We start from the raw sequence: 22,194 nt of genomic DNA on the forward strand, positions 1-22,194 counted from the left end.
TTTTCAGGTGGCATGAAGGCATCCTGAGCGAGCCGCTGGTCAGTCAGTTTCTCCGCTGTAAACAGGCGGTGTTAGAGCGTCAAACTTCGGGTGGATCCGGGAAAAACCTAGTGAAACTTCAGAAAGTGTAATGGTAAGACCATACATTTTAATTTTATGCTCAACGCGTATTGCGTTCTTTACGTAAAGTGCCTGTTGTGTTTGGTCGACATCTGACAGAAAAAGTTTTACCTGAGTGACGTGACAAAGGCAACAAACTGAGGCACTTTTAAGCTAGCAGGCAGTTTCTTCTAACCTCCCTATTTCTCATTTTGTGTAATCCATATGCGTCACGTAACCGCACCGCAAACCACATATTGCAAATTACTCGTGTTTGTGTACTCTTTTGTTGGTTTGCCTTGGCCATTTAATTCAATGAGATGTTACTTGCGTGTTTTCCCAGCTCTGAATGAAATACTTTCTTCTGGCAGCAAGGTGAGTAAAAACCGTCAACATTAATAGATGGTGTCACTCCTGGATAACTCTATCATGTCTTCAGTGGATTTTTAGTTATTTATTTATTTAATTATTTTGAGATTTCATACTAGACTCTACTGAAAGATCAGATCCCAAATGTCGCACAGCTGCCTATAAGTTAGAGCACCATGTAATTTTATGCTGTTGTATGTGAGAAGCTGCCGTTTTAGCAGAAATTTACAAACATATTTTATGTTTTCAATATTTCAGTTTCATTTATGAAATTTGACTTTTGTAAATGTACTGTGTAAAAATAATCCATTTGCTGTTGGCTTTTTGCTTGTGTAAATTATATGTTTATGCACACACAGCGGATCAACTCACACATATAAAATGACCACCACGGAGGGCGGTTACGTACACACCTTTGGCCCAGAGCTGCCTGCCATGTTTGATGGTGTGAAGCTGGCGGCGGTGGCTACCATCCTCTATATCATTGTCCGCTGTCTGAACCTCAAGAGTCCCACTGCACCACCAGAGATCATTTACCAGGACACCCTGCTCAGTCGCTACCTGCTCAAGACCTGCCCAATGCTGACCAAAGAGTGAGAGATTTTAATATTATATTAAAAGATCTGTGATGGCACTGAGATGACTGGAATGTGGACTTAATCATGAACTCCCGATTCTTACCTTAGATACAGGTGCACCATAGACTCATCAGGCATAACATTATGACCACCTGCTTAATTTTGTGTTGGTCCCCCTTTTGCTGCCAAAATAGCCCTGACCCATTGAGGCATGGAGTCCACCAGAACTCTGAAAGTGTGCTGTGGTATCTGCACCAGCAACAGATCCTTTCAGTCCCGTAAGTTTTGAGGTGGGGCCCCCATGGATCCGATTTGTTTGCTTTGTGGCGTTATCCTGCTGAAAGAGGCCACAGCTGCCAGGGAATACTGTTTCCACGAAAGGGTGTACAGGTAAGCAACTCACGCACAGCTGGCCATCCACGTGATGTGAAAGAAAATGGGATTCATCAGACCAGACCACCTTCTTCCATTGCTCCACGGTCCAGTTCTGCTGCTCACGTGCCCATAGTTGGTGCTTTTGGCAGTGGACAGGGGTCTGACCACACGGGCCAGCCTTCACTCCCCACCTGCATCACTCTGTCGCTTATTCACCACCGTTACTTTCTTGGAACACTTTTGATAGATACTGACCACTGCATTCCAGGAAAACCCCATAAGAGCTGCGGTTTTGGAGAAGCTCTTACCCAGTCGTCTAGCCATCACAATAATCAAACTCGCCCAAATCCTTACCTTGGCACATTTTTCCTGCTTCTAGCGCATCAACTTTGAGGACAAAATGTTCTCTTACTCCCGAAAATATCCTGCTCACTAACCGGTGCCATGATAATCAGTGTTATTCACTTCACCTGTCAGTGGTCATAATGTTATGCCTGATCAGTGTATTTATAGTGTGAGCACAGTGTATGATATACACAACATACAAAAATCTAGAAAATTTAACAACAAAAGCAAAAGAATCAGAAAACAGTCATCCTGAAACTGTTCCAACTCTGTTCTAAGACGTGGTTTGCATTAAAGTTGGTCAGTTACAGATTTTGGCTTACGTAGATGTGAATCCCACTCTCACAGGTCCTCGAGTCCTATGTTGAACTGACTGAACCACTACTTGTGTGGACTTCTGAGGTCTTTATTCGCCTTTATGTGACTCATTGTAGGGGGGGTTGGAAAAAAGCTGTTATTGGCCAGAGTCTCCCAAGAAGGACTAGATTTCCTAAACACTGTAAACAGAGCCTAGAGGAGCAGCAGTCTTTTCAGATACGTTGTAAGGGAGAGATCCATTCTCTCAGCCCAGCACCCACAGAGGCAGGCAGTGGCTGAACTAGGAAACATAAGAAAACCATGCAGTGTTGTTGCATTATAGAAGTTTAGGGGGATTTCAGCTGTTTGGAGACATAACATCCATTCACGAATGTACTTTCATTTCTCTTACTCTGACCATAATGTGAATAAACATGCCATTTGTTCTCTGGTGGAATGAGCCAGGAATTACAATTTAGGCTGAGCTGATCCATTAGTGAAACTGTAATTTTCCACATACATGGTAGGAAAAAAGCTTCCCGGGGAGAAAGAAAACTTTAGAAATATTTTTTTGGAGGAAATTTACCAACCTTTCTAAGCATTTTCAATACATTTGAGTCAATATCTATCTATTGATAGAGAGACAGGCAACAGTGGATGGATGGATGGATATCCTCATTTATTTAGATATTGGCCTTAAAATAAATGCCCCACTAGCAGCCATCAAGTGCTGCTAAGTGGTTGATCCATAGTATCCAGATTATATCAGATTATATCAGAGATAGTCCACAGCTTCTTCTGCGTTGTAAAAACCTGGGCTCTACATTACTTTCAGGGCTGCCTTCAACCCTGAAAGAACCCTGAAAGAACTTACAAAACATCCTGTCCTGTTATGTAAGTGTTTCACCTAGAGCAGGGGTGTCAAACTCAAATACACAGTGGGCCAAAATTCAAAACTGGAACAAAGTCGCGGGCTAACATTAATATTTATTGAAAAAAAAATCTTCCTCCAGATATAAGAATGAATCTTTTCTTATGGTCTCAAATACGTTTTGCTGGAAAACTGAATATGGAACAAGCAAAGCTTAATACTAAACAATATATATATTAGCTGTATAATACCAGTAGGCCAGCTCTAATAGTAATTTGGTATGGCTTCGCGGGCCAAATGTAATTAGGCTGGGCCAGAGTTTGACACCTATGACCTAGAGTGTGCACTGGCCATGATAAAAATCTAGCTAGTGGTTGGGTAACAGTTCTGACTCACTCACCAAAGATGACAAAACATACCTCACACCCCTTCCAATAATGTTGCACAACTATTCAAAGAAACATGTCATTCATTAGAAGGAGTGTCCGTGGATGGGCTAAGCTAATGTAGCCCTGATCCACAATCCATCCTAGTGAGGTTTGGCGATTTTCTCCAAACCTCCAAGTTTACTTTCAGTTTTTTTAGGTTGTTTTTGTTTTTCTGTAAAGATTCTGTTTGCACAGTGGGTGTGCTGTTTTTTAGTACACACTATGAAGTAGATAAAGATAAGGAAAATTCTCAGCTGTTTGTTTTTGGACAGGAAGGAGAGGTATGTTGGCCAACCGCATACCTGATGTGAACTTAATTTCTGCTAAATGTTATTTGGCTTCATATTTTTGGCACTCTTCATATTTAAGCACGCTGGAGTCATGTAATTTGAACACCTAAAAAAAAAAAAAAAAAGCACTCTCAGAGTGTGCCTGGCTTGTCAGACTGATGATCTTCTGAAGCATCTTCCAGTTACATAATATGGGCCTTGTCCTTCTTTTCAGATACATTCCTCCCTTGCTGTGGGGGAAGAGCGGTCACATCCAGACGGTGCTCTACGGGAAGATGGGACGTGTCAAAACTCCAACGCCCTGTGGGGTTCGCATGTTCCTCCCAATGCAGGATGGTGCTACGGCTACCTTTGACCTCTTTGAAGCTATTGGAGCCCACACCACTGGAGGTCAGAGGCAAAAACTACTTTGTTCCTGTTAAACCACCAAATCAGCTGGTTTTCGGGGTATTTAATTACACAACGGCTGATGTGTTGGTACTTAAAGAGCTTCCTGATTGTTGTTTAGTTGAGGTGCTTTTCTTTTCATTTCATTCCTCCTGAGTTTTATGTGCTTGTTTGGACCGAGAGAACATCAGTCTCATGTAACAAGCAGCTCCTGCTACACTTTGAGCGACTTTAATGAACTCCCTCGAGGAACGATGCCAGCAATGTAGTTCAGTGGGGTTAAATCCGCACACACACTACAGTGCACATGACATCGACTTTTACACAAGCTCATGACTCCAATTTAAATGTAGTTGCACATCCAGACTCTTTTGTGTCTTTGTGTGGGTGCCAGATGACATTACCATGGTAATCTGTCCTGGGATTGGTAACCACAGTGAGAAGAACTACATCCGGACCTTTGTGGATTATTCCCAGCGGCAGGGTTACCGCTGTGCTGTCCTCAACCACCTGGGAGCCCTGCCTAATGTTGAGCTCACCTCGCCACGCATGTTTACATACGGTAAAAAGTTATTGCCACATTGTCTGTTTTTATGATATTTTTTAACATTACTTGGATAAAAAAAAGAACCTTATAATGTGCAATCCTGCCAAAATCAATCTTTTGACAAATAAAACCAGATTCCCAAGAAGCATAATGTTATAAATATATATTAATCTGTCATATCGAGTATATATTACTGCTATACATTTGTAAAAGCAACTCTTTTACTTTCAGGTTGTACCTGGGAGTTTGGAGCTATGGTGGACTACATAAAACGCACTTTTCCCCAGACTCTGCTGGTGGTCGTGGGGTTCAGTCTGGGAGGAAACATCGTCTGTAAGTTCCTGGGGGAAAACCAGTCAAACCAGGACAGAGTGCTATGCTGTGTCAGCGTCTGCCAGGGTTACAGTGCCCTCAGGTTGGTAAACTGACTGAAGGATTAACACAATTAAGACTAATGGGTCATGTTGTTGTCGCCGTTGCTCTGCCATCACGAGTGAAACTGAGGTGATCATGTTGAACTCTGATAAATACTGAAACGGGGTTTATTTACTCTGAAACACAGGAAAGAAAGGAGACTGAGAAGACTCTGTTATATCAGGACTATCAGAGCTTTGAAAAGAAAAAGAAAAAAGCTTGTGAAAAAAGCATCCTAGGTACGGTTCCAGTCAGAGACTTTGTTAGAGAAGAAGACAGCGCTCAGTGAAACCTAAATTGAATCTTAGGGAATTCTGCAGCGGCAAAGATGGTGATAGAGTTAATTTCCAAGGGGGTAAAAGTGTTAATAATGCCTCTTTAAGGGGAATGTCAGTAAATTTCTTAAGCAGTTTTTATCAGCTTTGACTAGTGATCTTCTACATGCAGGGACCAAAGAAATGACAGTTAATTTAGCTGTTCTTTAAATCAAGTTCCCAAATAAGTTCCTAAAGTTGTTTCCTAATGGTTCTTGTGAGATTTGCTTCAAGAAAGTATTACACGTTGTCATGTTGCCATTCACCCTGCTTCACTGAGTGAATGGGTTAAATGCAGAGAGGAATTTCCCCACGGGGATGAATAAAGTAATAAAGTATACATTATTCAGAGGGATTATTTCTGTGGTAAACAACATTCAGTGAGTGGTGATCATTTGGCAGCATTGAATTCACTTAAGCTTTTTTGGCGATTAGACCAATGAGCCGTCATAGCAGGCTGTCAGCGCTGATAGGCATTACGAGTCTAGGCCCTGATGGGATTGAAGATGGAGGATTGGATGGAGGTCTGAGTGACCAGGGGGAGGTGGGTTCCACCAATCAGAGTCAAGAGGCATCAGAGGAAAGAAGATGATTGGATTAGAGTAATGGTGTCAGCAGTGGATTTGAAAGCGTGGAAGTGATGAAAGAAATAGACTAACAGCCAAACATCCATGAAAGCAGGCAGATGAGTGATTACAGATCTTTCTTATTGAACTGAGGCATAAGCGTCATTACTGCGCTTGTATATGATCGTATTAAGCGGACCTATTACATTTGTTTTGGATTGCTTGGAGGTAGTGAGTGCAATATTAGGTTGTATAACTTAACTTAAAGTTTTGTGTTAAGCAGCACCATAATAGTGTTGGGGTTAAATAATTTGCAGTGTTGATTTTTACAATAGTTAAAATATAATAGTGATATGATGGATCAGACTACTGCTGTAGTGACTTTAGTTTGTAATGTGGTTCCACAGTATGTTTGTATTCATGTGCATTTGCTTGTGTGTGTTTAGGGCTCAGGAAACTTTCCTTCAGTGGGACCAGTGCCGGAGGCTCTACAACTTTATGTTGGCGGAGAATATGAAGAAGATCATTCTGTCGCACAGGTGGAGCAACACAACAGTTATTGATTAATGGTTACAGATACGTAACACTCTTAAATTTGATCAGAATGTCATTTAGTCATAAAGTACTGCAGCTTTTTGCTTTTCTGTAGCTCAGACACAAGCATGAATCTTTTCTCTGCTAATTGTTGGAGTGGCTTTCTGCAGACACAAAATTTTCTCGATTATCTCTGTCTGATAGAGTAGAAATTCTTAAATGTTAGCGTAATTCTGAAAAATTTGCCAGAAATTCCTAAATCTGTTATCTAAAATGTAGATCTGTGAGTCATTTGTGGAGAATCAGATGAAAAGCACTTCTCAGCCAAACAAAGACACAGTCTCCCGCGTTGGTTGTGTCTAAGTGTCATATTATTAAACAGGGACAGTTTGCTGGCCATGCAGTGCAGCAACATTGGCGATGGAGAGCTGAACAGACTGTATGCAGCCACATCTTTGATGCAGATTGATGACAGCATTATGAGGTGAAATATTCTGGGCTTTGAATATGATGGGTTGCTCTAAATTCTGTGGGCCATCTCTTTAACTATGTTATCGCATCATTTTTCACTTCAGAAAATTCCACGGTTATGACTCACTGAGAGAGTACTATGAGAAGGAGAGCTGTGTGCACTACATCCACAAAGTGAGTAACAAGTACCTATCCGTGTATGTAACAGAGCTCAACACATCTATCCCTCTATTACTACTTCTGCAATGACTTCATGTTTGGACTACTGTTAAATACTGTTGCTGCTATATTTATTGTTCACCTGATCTAGCATACTTGGATAGCAATCATACATAATTAAGTCCAGGTGTGGTTGAATACTACTTCTCTTATCACTGTTATATTATTCTGTTATAAAAGTGTAATGGTAGACAATATAAAATGTGGGCGTAGCTTCCAGGTTTGAAAAGTGACATCAGCACAGAAGTGCCAGTGATGGTTACTTCTATCTTTTGTACTGTCTGCACTAATAATGTGTAAGTAGGTATTCTAAAAAATTAATAAATAAACTGGACTACTCTTTTTTTACAGATCACTGTCCCACTCCTCCTGCTAAACTCCTTGGATGACCCACTGGTTCATCCATCACTACTGGCTGTTGCACGCACTCTTGCAGGTTTGTGGTTTTTGTCTAAACTCCTTCTGCAGTGTGAGTCAGTGGTAGTTAAAGGTTGTCTTTGTAACAGGCTAGCTTAAAGCTGGCTGCCATGATAAGTAGCTACCAATTTGCCCACGTTAGCAGGCAAACAAGAAAGATAGCTCGTGGTATGTTTTAATTATAGATAGCTAGCAGTTTATTAGAATAGAAGAATTGAATAGTCACTTGATTCTATTCTATTCTGACAAGCTAACAAGGATTCCTCCTAATAACACCTGTAACTGTGTCTATGTTTGATATTTGGCATGTATGGTTTAATTAGTGAACGTGGTGAAGTCTTGGCCAGTGGGCATGTTGAAGTAAAACTGGGTAGGGCATTCACAGAGCAACCTTTGTTTTAATTTTGTGGAGTTCCTCAAGCTAATTTTTTATCACTGTTGTTAACTATGTAATGTTTTCTTAGCTACCTAGCATATGTGGCTAGCTGGCTATTCAGATTTCTTCCTGCACAATGCTTGAAGAAGCCAGGTTTGTTTGTTTTTTGGGAGGGGAGTTGTGATTGTGTTGTGTTGTACTGGAGGCAGGCTGTTGGCGTGTCTAACTTGATGTTAGCTAGTTATCAGTCAGTAGTTAAATTGTAACAGAGAAGAGGAAATATGCACTGTAGTGAATATGAACATTACAACCTGTGGATTTACATGGAACATTTGAGTCTTCAACATAGAAAACATGTTGTTGAAAGGAACTGAGAAAGTCAAGGAAAGTATTTTTTTTAAGTTGTTTTACACCAAGTTTAAAATATGCTTCCATACAAACCTTTAATAACAAATATTAAAGATATTATTTCATGGCATGCAACACAGAGGTGATGTAGAGTCTGGTGAAAATGCTGTCCTAACTCAGAGCAGCATGAAGCGAGTTAACAGGACACTCGCAACACAGTCTTAAGTGTTGATAAAGTCTTGATGCAGCTATCTGCTCAACACACCCTCCCCAGACAGTCTTGTTGAATTTTTCAGGGCCATGTGATCCACCTGAGCTGTTGGGTTATATACAGGGACCTGTGTGTGTGTCTGGCCTCAACCTGCTGCCTTGTCTTGCCTCACATGGGAGATTCTTGTTTTGTAAAAGTCTTCGTATTCATGTAAAGTTTTTACGCTTCAAGTAGTCATGAATTCTATTTCTTTAAATTTTTGTCTACTTTTCTACTGGTTCTGTATCAAGATTCAAGTTATAATCTGTGCAGTCAGTTTCTTTTGAAAAACATGATCATCTTCGTGGTTGGATATTTGGACTCGTCACAGCTTTGGCGTCATTTAGCTTCTTAAAAATTGGTCTTTGACGGGAACAGATTTTTGGTGAACTGAAACTTTATACTTCTCTCTTCCTAACTGTCTTCCCCTTTTAGAGAAAATGCCCAATGTGGTATTTGCCCTGACTCAACATGGGGGCCACATGGGCTTTTTCGAGGGAGCTGTTCTGTTCCCTCAGCCCCTCACCTGGATGGACAAGGTCATAGTGGAGTACACCAACGCCGTCTGCCGCTGGGAGAAGAAGCAGTCGGTCTGTCAGAGTAGCAGCGAGTAGGACATGAACTTTTTGTATGGAAGCACGCAATACCACTCTGCGAGTTGCACTTACATACAAGTCCAGAGACAAACGCACAAAGACAGCTTGCTGTACCTGCTCAGCTTCAGCACTTTTGGCCTTACAGCTACATGATTCTGGAACTTGTAGATGATTAGACAAGGCAGCCTGAGTGGAAGTGGTTAAACCAGATTAGAAATAAAAACCTACAGAGGTGATCGCACAGGTGAGTGTAATGTGATCCCAAGCAGAAGTGTTCTTTCTGCTTTTGTTCTTTTTATCTCTCAGGTTAACAATAGTTTGCCCTCTGCTGGTTTTTGGCAGGTACTTCTTTCTTTATTCTCTAAAGCAGGGTGCGTAATTTGAATTCTGCCATAAGAAAGAAAAAAAGGTGGACTTTTTTTTTCAAGTTTTCAAATAATATTTTAATGATGTTTTGGTTCTGTCCTGTTCTGAAGTCCTTTAATTATAATAGTGCATTTTCACTAAGAGGATGTTGCTGTTTATTAAAGAAAAACATCTGATAAGAATGTGATTTAATCTCTCAAATCAGGTAATGTTTTACAGATATTTTTTGGTAGGTTTTCATGCTCAATTTTCTCCAGTGGACTCTGTCTGCATTTAGGGTAGACAAAAACAGACCCAACTGAACATTTCTGGTTTGTTGAAACATGTACTTGTAGATCCAACCATTCCATGAATCAATCAATTTACTGTAAAGCCTCCTGGTGTAGAACTCTGGTTACCCAAAACTTATAAATAACTAATAACTCCCAGCGTAGAAATAATTTAACTAGAAGTGGCAGGTGTGGTGGTATAAACGGCTGTTTACGGTATGTTTCGAAGGTGATAACATTTTGAATGTGTCTCTTCTTGGTCACGATTATGTTCCATATACCAGGCGTGGCTTCAGTTTAAACACTGTAGTGACTTAATATTAAACTTTAGCATCGATTACCTTTTGGGGGAGGATGTTGTTGTTGTTCATAGCTGTTCATTGCTGCCTACTGGATGGTGGTGTTTGCAATATAAAAGGTAAAGACAGCTAAGAGTATCGCTCTATTGAAGATGATTAGTGTCACTGACAAAAAAGGACAGGGGGGTGGATTTTTATATTTTTTTATTTTCTGAATTGTGAGAAAGAAAGAAAAAACACTCCTGTACTGTCATGGTACTGTAAATTTCCACCAGAATTATGTGATTTCAAAGGTTTCAAACACCAGCTAAGCTGGTGAGGGCACAAATGCAATGTTTTTGCTGTTTTGGTTTGCTTGTTTTTAATATTCTGAGCTCTTATTATCATGTTAAGGACTTTTGAGGTTGGTCAGTTTCCTGTGAGTTACATTCTCAGTGGACTCCACCCAGTCTATGTAGCCTCCAAATTATGCAACTTATATCTGCTCTGCAGAAGTCAAATGTCATGCAACAGCACCACAAACATGTCCTGACTTTTTCACTGTTTGCTCGCACTTTATTGTCTTCAATGCACTATGTAGAGTCATTGACAATTAAAAGTAAATGAACACATTTTTATTGGTGTGATATTATAAATTAAGACGTTTCAGTTGTCTTTTCTCACAATCATTTTCTGATGGGGTATTGTGCATAGTGTAAAAAATTACTCTTCATTAACTTGTTCCTGGATGAATGAGTTTTTTCAAGTTACTTGACAAGATTTTTCTTTTTAGTCTCATTTCACATAACAGGGGCTTGTCTGCATTGTTGAATATATGATTATGATGTAGAAAATGAAGGAAAATGTGGGTGTTTTCATGGTGCGCAGCCTGTTTACAAGTGATTTTCACATATTGTTTCCTTTTGTGTATTTCTACATCAACAAAGTCACAACACTTTGCATTTATTAACAGTTTATTGTACATGTATTGACATTGTTATTGGTGCACTGGGTAGCACAATGGGTCAAACTTTATTATACCTTACTGAAGAAGTCTTAAAAAAAAAAAAAAAGAAAGAAAGAAAAGCAGGAAAGAGAGGCACTTGTTGGAATACCAGCCTTGTGCAAGAAGATGATCAGGGATAAGAGGTTGGGTCCTGAGAAAGCTGGGGCCTGCCAGTAATAAACCATCTGTGTGGTGGGTGAATTTAAGTCCAGAGAAAGCACAGTTTGACAAAACGGAGACATAACATGTGGTGTTCAGAGCCGGTCAAGATTGGCAGTGTTTTTGCGTAATGGAAAAACACTGTATGTGATAAGATAATCACATATATGACTTTTATTTTATTTTATTTTATTTTTTTGGTCCATAATCATAAGCTTCTGTACACTTCACACCAGTACCAAACCATGCTGCTTCTTCTGCTTCTTCTTCTTCTTCTTTTTCTTTTAAGATTGACAACTGCCTCCAAGGCAGCCAGTCATTCAGTCCATGTACTTGGGTTTGGAATGAACTAAAAGTGATTGTCACAGCTAATCCACCACTGTGTACATTTACTTATCTGCATTTATTTATTTATTTATTTATTAATTTATTGGTTATGGTTCTAGTGATAAAAAGGGGAACCCTGTGACAAGATTGATGCTAATTGGACTAAAATTTATCTTAATTGCACCAACGAAAAAAAGTCCTGGCCTGAGCGAGATAATTTGGACTGGACTGCTTATTCTGCTAAAAAAAAAAATACAGAATTGGCAAAAAGTAAATAAATACAAACACTAAAATGTTCACTGTAATGAGTTAGAAGTAAGTTTTACTTATCATAGGACTGACTTTCAAAGAAAGACAAGCAAATACATGAAGTGTATGCACTCTGTAGTTATTTGGAGCATGTATGGCACTTTTGATGGTCATCAACTAGAAAATTCAAACTATACGGTGTCACTGGGATGGCTTGTCTAGTTTTTGTCTTGAATGTGCTTTACCAGGACCTGTGCAGTACAATATCATTTTACCTTCTAACACAGTCACGACTTTCATTCATAACTTTAGTTCCTACAACCACACAGCTAGATTGGGCGTTGATTCTTCACAGTCTATAGGGTTTATAATACGTAAAGGCTCTCGACCTCATTGGCAAAAGGACTGAGGATGTCTAGTCAAACAGCTTGGCTGCTGTGGCCTTGCCGTCGTACTTGGGACCTTTTCCGTCAAACTCGGCAGGGAGAATTTCGGCATCAAACTCCTTGTAGTAATTTTCCAACTCGTCTCCGTGCACGAACACCTAAAACGAACATCCGCAGCTGTTAGAGATGCTTAAAAGTGTGTGCTATCCTTCAGCAGCCAAATGTCAAAGTCATAAATTAATTTAATATCCTTGTATCGAATATCCTGACAGACTCAAACGTATTGCTTAAGCGCACCATAAAACCAATTTTTAGAGTGGCATTATGGTTATTAGATTCAGCTCTGTTAATCAGAGTGAAACACACATCAAAATCCTTTCAGAAGCAAACTGAAGGATCCAGACCAACACATTATTGAATTAATACAGTGGTACTTGACTGTCGAGTATGTATGAAAGTCTTGTTTTATTAGAAAAAATGCAAAACTGTTTTTGCTACTTTTTGCCAAGCAGGTTCATGTCAAGTCAGATGCTGTCACGTTGCATATTACAGCTCTCCTGCACTCAAACCAAAATATAAAGGATATCTTGAGCTTGGCTGATGATAGGTTTATATATCAGAGACTTAAGGGGCAACAGTGGTCACAGTTTGAATTGCAAACCCCCTTAATGTCTGCCATTAATGCTCTCTACAAGGACTAAAACCAATCTATGTTGTCATTGAATATGATTCATTTGACTCACTCTCTCCAGCAGCTTGCTCTTCATGAGAGGTTTGACCACATTATAGGTGGTAGTGAAGTACCAGGGCTGGTGGATGAAGTGCACAGCTTTGAAACGGGCAGGGAATGAGTCCTGGTGGAACACAAAGAGCAAGATGAAGGGCAAGGAATCTAAAAATCCCATCATAAATGAATGCCAAGTCAAAGTGTTGAAACTTTGTTTGACTACTCTATTATACAATGGTTTTTGAGCTGTGGACGCTCTGCTTCCACAGACGAAAAGCAGAGCGTCTGTGGAAGTCCACCGGTCTGACTGTCCATCGTGAGCACTTTAAAGACCTACTTTACCTATATAATGAATCAAAGAGGCCAGATCCTCTTACTTCAATAATCTTATAAATCGTCATAAAAATAATTCAAGAATTCTATTTGATACCATCAACAGTATTGTTTCTCCTCCAACCCAGCATGCTCTGTTGCTTTCTGATGAAGATTGTAATACTTTCCTTAATTACTTTGTAAATAAGGTGATGGACTTGAAATCCAAAATTTCCTAAAGTGCCTCCCCTTATGAAGATACCCCTTGCTGTCTTGGATCATTTACCTCCTTTTCTCCAATCACACTAAATGACTTAATTATAGTTTTAGGTAAAATGAAATCCTCATCATGCTCTGTAGATATATTACCTCACTCTGTCCTGTCTGGGTCTATCACCAGCATTGGTCCCACATTACTATCCATCATCAACAGTTCACTGAGGCAAGGCTGCGTTCCATCTTATTTTAAACACGCTGAGGTAACTCCTCTGTTAAAAAAACAGAATCTTGATCCTAGCTCTGCTAGTAATTACCGACCTATTTCAAAATTGCCATTTGTAAGTAAATTGTTGAAAATCAGTTCAGGTCTCTATTATGTAAATTACACATTCTTGACCCTTTTTCAGTCTGGCTTTCAAAAGCAGCACTCTACAGAGACCGCTCTCTTAAGAGTCTATAATGATCTATTAATGGCATCTGACGCAGGGAACTGTTCTGTGATCATTTTGCTTGATCTTAGTGCAGCCTTTGACACTATCGACCACAAAATCCTACTTAACAGGCTCAAGGTTTTGGCTGCTATATCTGGCTCTGCCCTAGACTGGTTTTCTTCCTACTTATCAGATAGGACCTTTTCTGTTAGGACTGACAGGTTCACCTCTGACATTGCTGCCCTGACCTGTGGGGTCCCACAGGGCTCAGTTTTAGGTCCATTACTATTTTCTTTTTATATGCTTCCTTTAGCTGGTATCATTCAATCTTTTAGCGACCTGTCTTATCATTTTTATGCTGATGACATTCAGCTCCATATGTCCTTTAAGCCTCATCAGCTGGATAGGCTGTCCACCCTAGTCCAGTGCTTAACCCAGGTTTCTGATTGTCTTTCAAGCAACTACCTTGTTCTAAATACTAACAAGACCGAGACCATGATCATAGCTCCTCCTGAGCTACATTCTAAAATCAGTCAGGTTCTTGCCTCTTTCTGTCCATCTGTCAAGTCAAATATTCGAAATCTTGGAGTAATATTTGACTCTTCTCTGGGCCTCGACTCTCATGTAAAATCCTTGTCTCGTTCCTGTTTCTATCATTTAAGAAACATATCTAAACTGCGACATATGGTTTCCTCAGCTGAACTGGAAAAACTCATTCATGCATTTGTGTCATCACACTTAGATTACTGTAATTCCCTTTTTACTAGCTTGGATAAATCATCTCTCTCTCGCCTCCAGACAATACAAAACGCAGCAGCCAGATTACTAACTCGCTCTACCAAGCGTGTTCACATCACTCCCATCTTATATTCTTTACATTGGCTCCCAATAGAGTTTAGAATTCGCTTTAAAATTCTTGTTTTAACATACAGAGCACTAAATGGCCAGGCTCCAGATTACTTATCCAAGCTTCTTATAAAATACACTGCTGCTCGTCATCTCCGCTCACAGACTCAGAGTCTCTTAGTTGTTCCCCGTACACGACTGAAGACAAAAGGGGACAGAGCCTTTCAGTCTGTTGCACCAAGGCTGTGGAACAGTTTACCACTACATTTATGTTTGCTTGACTCTGTGGATTCTTTTAAAAAACTGTTAAAAACTCTTCTGTTCAAACAAGCCTTTTGTTGATCTACATATTTTATATTTTTTACATTATTTACATTTGATCTTTTACATTGTATATAATGTCTATTGATTTTATTGTTTATTTTAATATTTGTGTACGGCGCTTTGTGATTGTCTGTCTGTGAAAAGCACTTAATAAATAAAGTTTACTTACTTACTTCTCCTCTAAAGTAATTCAACCAAAATAATGGATTTTTCCCCCCCACCTGTAACATGTCCACCATCTTTTTGAGCTCAGTGGGTTTGATTCCTGATGCCTGCTGCATGGTGAAGCCCTTGAAGTTTTCAATGATACAGAATCCATTGATTTGAGTTTCCTCGTTCTCTAGAAGCTTCTCAAGTATCACACAGTAGGCGCGCAGGATCTGAATGCACACAGACAAACATGTTTTATATTTATAGTATCTTCTAGTAAGCTCCTGTCAGAGATGGGACAAAAATACATAAGCTTCCTGTGTAATAAAAGAAATGAGTCACCATACCTCGTCAAAGGTGATCTCCTCGTAGTCCCAGTTCTCGATGTTGAAAAGCAGGACCACACGGCCGTATTTGTCTCTGCTATGCAGGATGCCGGGGTAGCCGGCCTCGATGGTGCTGCGCACGGCCTCAGGGGTCAGGTTCTCGAACAGCTCGGGGTAATCCTTCCTAAAACGCACATAACCTGAGTAGAAGCACAGGAATCCTATTAGATTACATTTCATCTTTGAAAAATGCTTTTTTAAACTACAGGTGGTAGATTTTTTTTTTTTTTTTAATTTCTTTTTTTAACCTGGATCCTTATGATAAAATCATATGTTTGTGAGGCTACATGACTTTTCAGAATTGATACCATAATGACGCTTAGATGCACAGAGGAAGAAATGATGTGCATGTATTTAGATCTGCCACTTTCAGCCGCTCATTTTGAACATTTTACCCTTCATAAGGTCGAAAGCCTTGGGCACGTCGTACTTCCTGGCACGAATGAAGCGGGTCAGCATGTTGTCTGGTTTCTCCCCGAAGGTGTCCTGCACCCCCTTGGCCAGATCATCACCACCTTCTGCCTTCTCCTTAATAATTGCTCGCAACTCCTTCACTGCTGACACCCGCTTCTCATCGGTCTCATTCAGCTCATCCTTGGCCTGCAGAGAGGAGCCAGTCCAGGCAGTTAGTTCACAGATTATATTTGAGTGGTCCTGGTTGTATAAGGGTTTATTTTCATAAATATGGTCCATGTTTCATTTCACTTATGCCCTTAAAGTTGGTCGTACTGATCAAACCATTGTGTTCTACCAGATACAGGGTGATAATTTAGATAGGATAGGGTAGTGGTCTAACCACAATTAAGAATGACAAGCCAGCTTTAAGACCCGAACTCTTCCATGGCATGCATTTTTAATCTTTGATATTTGGGCTGATTGGAACCCGATGAACGTAAAAACAAAGAATCACCAGATTTTTTTTTTTTTTTTACTTGATTTCTTTTCCAAGAAAGATGAGAGCCACATATGAGGATATTCGTTTTCAATTTTGATAAGACAGAGGCAGTATAATGTCCTTGTAAGTGGATATCAGGCCCTTGTAGAGCAAAATTTAGTATTTTGGTCTAAATAACCCAAAATGTGATGTCCACATATGTGGATGCCAGGTCCTAGGAGGTTAAAGTCACTGCTTCCAATTTGTAACTTAAGACAAACAATTGGAGGGCTACTATCCCAAGTTTTACATTTCTGGTGCCACCTATTGTTGTGAAAGGGTATTGCACATCCTAATGAAGCCTTAATGTTTTTTCCCAATTTGGAACACCAACACAAAGATGTACCTTCAAAAAACTGGACATTGTTAATAAGTAAACCATTGAAAGTTGTATATTCTCAAACTTTAATTTTATTTATGAAAACAAACTTCAATTTAGAGTTATTTATCTAGCGTAAAATGGGGTAAAGACGCTACAATAATAGAGGGATAATGCCAACAATCAGATGACTCCCTATGAGCTAGCATTAGGCAACAGTGGGAAGGAAAAACTCCCTTTTAACAAAAGGAAACCTGGAGGTTTTACTGGGGTTGTTCTGGCATTGCATTACAATTCCTTTGCTTGTTAAAGAGTTTTTTGTCCTGATGTGACTCTGATGAATCTTGATCTTATTCCAAAGATTTCTTTGATCACCTTCTGCATTGTGTGGTCTGGCACGTTGGTGCAGGGTCCAAAAACTGGTCCGTGGTCCTTGACGGTCAGACGCTCCAGCTTGGCCCTGAGCGCCTGCTCCTCCTCTGACACCATACGGTAAGTTCCACTCTGAGGACAGAAGATATTATTACAGCTTGTCATGGTTGCTTATAAATGTTTATTTATAGTGAGAAAATCTATTGGTCCTGTAATCTCAAATTCCTCAGAAACATTTAAAGACACTTAATCAGGGAAACAAATGGACTAGTAAATCAAACGACCTCCCAAAGTCCAACTTCCAGTCTGGATTCGGGAGACAGACACGTTGTCTTCTTTTAAGATTAGGCTTAAAAATGTTCCTTTTTGATAAAGCATATAGTTGGGACTGGATCAAGTGACCCTGAATCCTCCCTTAGTTTCTTAGTTATGCAACAATAGGTGCACATGATGCACAAAGTGTTTCTTTTTTATTCACTTCTTTAAACTCACTATGTGTTCATGTTTATACACAACTTTGCATTTAATCTTACTTCTTAGCCTGCACCTATCCACTCGAACTCTGCGCTCCTCCAGTCAGATGCTTTTATTAGTTCCACACTCCCAGTTCAAATCTAAAGGTGACAGGGCTTTCTCCAGTGGCCTTGACTTGACTAATCTCTGGCTCTCTTCCACAGTGTGTCTTTTGTCCTGTTTTCCTGCCCTCACCCACCACCCTCACTGAGCATGGTTCTGCTGGAGGTTTCTTCCTGTTAAAGGGAGTTTTTCCTTCACACTTTTGCCAAGTGCTTGCTCATAAGGGTGGCCTGGTTGTTTTCTCTGTATTATTGTAGGGTCCTTGCCTTACAATGTTGAGGTAAATGTTGTTGTGATTTGGAACTAACTGAACTGAAGGGCAGCGGGTGGCGCAGTGGTTAATGCTGTTGCCTCACAGCAGTAAGGTCCTGAGTTTGACTCCACCATCTTGCCGAAGTCTTTCTGTGTAGAGTTTGCATGCTCTCCCTGTGTTTGGGTGGGTTGTCTCAGGCCTCCTCCCACAGTCCAAAGACATATGGTGGGACTTTAGGGTAATTGATGATTCTAAATTGGCCATGGGTCTGAGTGTGAATGGGTGGCTGTTTCTCGGTGTTAGCCCTGTGACAGACTGGCGATGTGTCCAGGGTGTACCCTGCCTCTCACCCTATGATTGCTGCGATAGGCTCCACCACTCTACACCCCCAACACCACCACCCCACCCCACTGCAAAATAAGGATAAGTGGAACTGATCTCAATTCAAAGCTACTCTAGTTGTGGTCAAGAAATGAATATGAAACTGAGCATGCTATATCCACTTTAGTAAAGATTAAATGCTTTAAACCAACAGACAAAGTTGTGCTTTTGAACACAAACCCCAGTCGGCCCTGTTCAGAGCAAACATTTTATCATAGTAAGAAGGCACAGGTATGATTACCATCATTAAAAATGGATGCATTCCACTTAGGTGTGCCATTTCCAGGATCTTGACATTATGGATGTTCACTGGCTTAGTGGCACAGGTGAATGAAGCACATTCATTTTTAATGGCAGCAGTGTCACCTGTCAAAATTGCTGTAATGGGGGAGACTAACTAAAGATGTTGCAGTTTGTTATAATGGCTGATGGAAAACCGTTTCCCTGTGAGCACAAAGATGTTTATGTTTCACGTGTCTGCAGGAAAACTTTTAAGTTGCGCAGCACTTTGGATAAAAGCCGAGTACCTCGTCATGTCAATTTAACTCTCTCACAAGACTGGGTTTTGCTGTGTGAGCTTTAAAACACGTCTAATCCACGTGAGACAGGATGCCTGTCCACCAGTGTTGCAGGTCCGCAATCAATAGACTTCAGTGTTTTGGTTAATCTCCCTCACATGAGTCCTGCAAAGCTTGTAAATACATGGTGAGGACCACTATTCGACCTGAAGCAGGGATCAGAGATTAGCAGCTAAAGAAACTGTGGCTATCGCTGGTGTCTGCAACAATGGGCCTTTGGGAAGTTTTGAGCTGCAGCTGAATCCATCTGAGATGGAGAATAGATGTTTGTCCTTATGAATGCTGTCCTGTTTGTCTGTTTAAGAGTGTAAAAGTGGAGATACTCACGACTACAGCCATGTCTTCTCTTTAAAAATGTCCTTGTCCTGTCTGGAAGAAAAGAAGAGGTAACTTGTGATTCTTATCAATCCCACTTAAATCTTAAAAACTGACACACTGTAGTCCTTCTAAATCCCTTTTATCCCATCCTCTCTGCTCTCACATGGTACCTTTTTGGCTATATTTAGCTTTTGCCAATCCTGGGTGACTTATCAGGAGAGTTAAGCTTGACAGCCTTTTTGTTTCATAATCATCAGGCTCACAGTGGGTGTCGATGGGCAAAATGTTAGATATAGAGCAAGAAAATCTTTAATTGGTACAATGGTGCATACATATAGGCATACATACAGTATAATACAGCATGCAACCACTTGATGAAGGAGATTTGAACAAAAGTTGAATAGCTAACCTAGTTGCGGTCAGTTATTTACTTGAAAGAAAATGAAAGTGCAGTCTAATAGTCTATTAAGCACTTATAAAATATATTCATAAAGACCAGCAACATCCATATGTCTTTATAATACCATGCTACACAGCCCAAAGCTGTGGTATTACGAGTGCTTGCATTTTTATGACTCTCGGTCTCAGTGGAAACGCCTCAAACCTAACCACTGTCAGCCCCATGATGCACCCACTGCACAAGATTTGAGCTGGAATGATCTGCTTTTAGATACCTCGAGATAAAAGAGAAACAAGGCAGCAAAACATCCATAATTTCATCCTACTACATAAGATGAAGTCTGTAAAGCTGAGCCAAATCCACTGCCTGGTAACAACAGGAGTTAAGGAACTGAATACAACTGGAAGCATCATCTGAGCAAAGAAGGCCGATTCCTACCTGAGGCAGACGTGAAGTTGCTGGTGGGGAGTCACAGGGTCTGTGCTGAGAAGTGTCGATGGGAGCTATGATTTGTAGTGTTGGGATTAGTCGCGTCACAGCAGATTACACCCAACAGGCTCCTTTTTCTTTTCAATCAGTATAAAAGAGGCAGTGAGTGTGGAAAGGGGGGGGGAAGTAACTGTGATGGGGTTGCTTTTTTAACCAATGGTGGACGAGCTCCGGTGATGAAAGGCAGGGCCAGGATGATGTAAAGTTAAGTGTACCCTTCAGTTCAGAAGTGATTTAAGGAGAAGAGGGATTTGATTGCATTCCGAGGAGACTTGAACGGAGTGAACAGAGACCATTGTGAGTGCTGAGTCCCCAGGATGAACACACTGTGTTCAAATGCTCTGTTTCACATGTTTGGAGGTATAATTGAGAAGACGTGGTTAGTCTGGTTCTGCAAACTTAAATTGCATAATTTATCACATTTCATGCAAGTTGTTGGGGTCGAGCAGAAACCCAGAGAGCTGAAAAATTAAGCCACCGCAAAAGTGCAACTAAATTACAATTTCTCTGTTGGCCAGTCGCTGAACTGAACATCTCTGTGTTTGTGCTGTTGGTGGCTTCTTGAAGAAATGTTAAAATAAATTATCTGACAAATCACGAGACATGCCCCATAAACCTAATAACAGGTTGAGCCACTCTCAGCAAGCATTTGCAATAACTGGAAATGAATCTTTTACAGCGCTGTCGAGGAGTTTTGGCCCACTCATCTTGGGAGAATTGTTGTAATTCAGCTACACTGGTTTCTGAGCCTGAGCTGCCTTTTTAAGGTCATGACACAGCATCTCAATCAGATTCTGGTCAGGACTTTGACTAGGCCACTCCAGAATTTTCATTTTGTTTTTCTGGATCAATGGTAATGAAAATATTAATGATCAAGAAACTGACCTCACAGCCCGTTGTTTGCCAGGGAGCTAGTTTCAGTCGTTATGCAAATATTATGTTTATAAGGTTGGGGAAACCTGCAGTCAGCTGAGACTGAAGAAGTCACTTGGATGGGTGACGAAACATTTCTCCCACTGAAAACTCTACATCCAGATGAACAGAATGAACTTTATGGGAGTTCTTTGGAAATCCCAAAACCCCCCGTAAACCCATGACACCTTAGAATATGGGGTTCCATGGTGCTAATGACATTTAACTTTATTTAAAAATCAAGGGGTTGCTTTTAATTGAACTCTGTGCTATCATCATACCAAAACCTAAAGAACTCTTAAAGGCCTTCAGACAAAACATTTTAATGTCCATGAATTAGTAAAATGTTTTTTAACTACTATAAGAAAGATCATCTACAAGAGGTTTATCTTTCAAACTGCAGGCAGTTTGATTTCCCATCCCAGTAATTTTATCCCTAAGTGCAGATCGTCTGATGGAAAACAGTCTCCAAGAACCCCAAAATTATCTCGGGGTACCTGCAGGTAACTATTACAACTTTTGGTCTCAAAGTACATGTGTTCACGATCAGAGACTGCAAAGTTTGAGGTGCATTATAGGTGTGCCAAGAAAAAACAACAACCTTTCTTGTACCAAAACACACTTTTCCACTAAACATACAGTACGTGCAAAGAATACACATTTTGGAAAATAATGTGCTGTAAAAATAGTAATGCATGGGAGTGGAAATGTGTCTCTAGTTGTTTCAGTGGCTCAGCAACTCGAAATAGTGTTTAAAGGTCATGGGAGGCCATCTGTGCACGCTCTGAAGCCGTCTTGGAACAGGATAATAAACTCAAGTGCACTCGAAACATTATCCAAGGAAGTGAATTTTATATAGAAGAGTGGTTACTAATCTGAGGAAGTTGATGCAGAAATTGCTGGCCAATTTTGCATAACTCTGTGATTGTATTTTCTTGCGATGTTTAGTGTATCGCCTTCATCTGTAGGTAACATTTCAAAAAGGTTCATATGGTTGATCATCCTCTGAATGTTGCTTTTACACGTGAAATACTCAGAAAATCTTATCGCTATAACCGAAAGATGACCAAGAGCAAAAAATAAAAGCAAAAACTGTCAGACATCTTTTCTCTATTGGGTATGTCACACGTATGGAA

At 40.2% G+C, this 22,194-nt stretch overlaps 2 protein-coding genes across 2 annotated transcripts; one reads left to right on the forward strand and one right to left on the reverse strand.

Moving 5' to 3' along the window:
* Nucleotides 1-10,636, forward strand: LOC101463680 (monoacylglycerol lipase ABHD2). Its single transcript, XM_004564528.5, has 11 exons — nucleotides 1-133; nucleotides 443-474; nucleotides 828-1,061; nucleotides 3,867-4,042; nucleotides 4,434-4,601; nucleotides 4,818-5,001; nucleotides 6,327-6,419; nucleotides 6,797-6,898; nucleotides 6,990-7,059; nucleotides 7,456-7,540; nucleotides 8,931-10,636. The coding sequence occupies exons 2-11, from the start codon at nucleotides 449-451 to the stop codon at nucleotides 9,107-9,109; spliced, it is 1,317 nt and encodes a 438-aa protein (XP_004564585.2). The 5' UTR covers nucleotides 1-133; nucleotides 443-448; the 3' UTR covers nucleotides 9,110-10,636.
* A 934-nt stretch (nucleotides 10,637-11,570) lies between these two features.
* Nucleotides 11,571-20,180, reverse strand: rlbp1b (retinaldehyde binding protein 1b). The gene is made up of 8 exons (XM_023153054.3): nucleotides 20,096-20,180; nucleotides 19,267-19,308; nucleotides 17,155-17,283; nucleotides 15,922-16,126; nucleotides 15,488-15,666; nucleotides 15,212-15,370; nucleotides 12,875-12,985; nucleotides 11,571-12,289 (listed from the first exon to the last, which is right to left on the reverse strand). The coding sequence occupies exons 2-8, from the start codon at nucleotides 19,276-19,278 to the stop codon at nucleotides 12,161-12,163; spliced, it is 924 nt and encodes a 307-aa protein (XP_023008822.1). The 5' UTR covers nucleotides 19,279-19,308; nucleotides 20,096-20,180; the 3' UTR covers nucleotides 11,571-12,160.
* Between the last annotated feature and the right edge of the window lie 2,014 nt (nucleotides 20,181-22,194).

Source organism: Maylandia zebra, linkage group LG7 (assembly GCF_041146795.1).
Source record: "Maylandia zebra isolate NMK-2024a linkage group LG7, Mzebra_GT3a, whole genome shotgun sequence".
Lineage (NCBI taxonomy): Eukaryota > Metazoa > Chordata > Actinopteri > Cichliformes > Cichlidae > Maylandia > Maylandia zebra.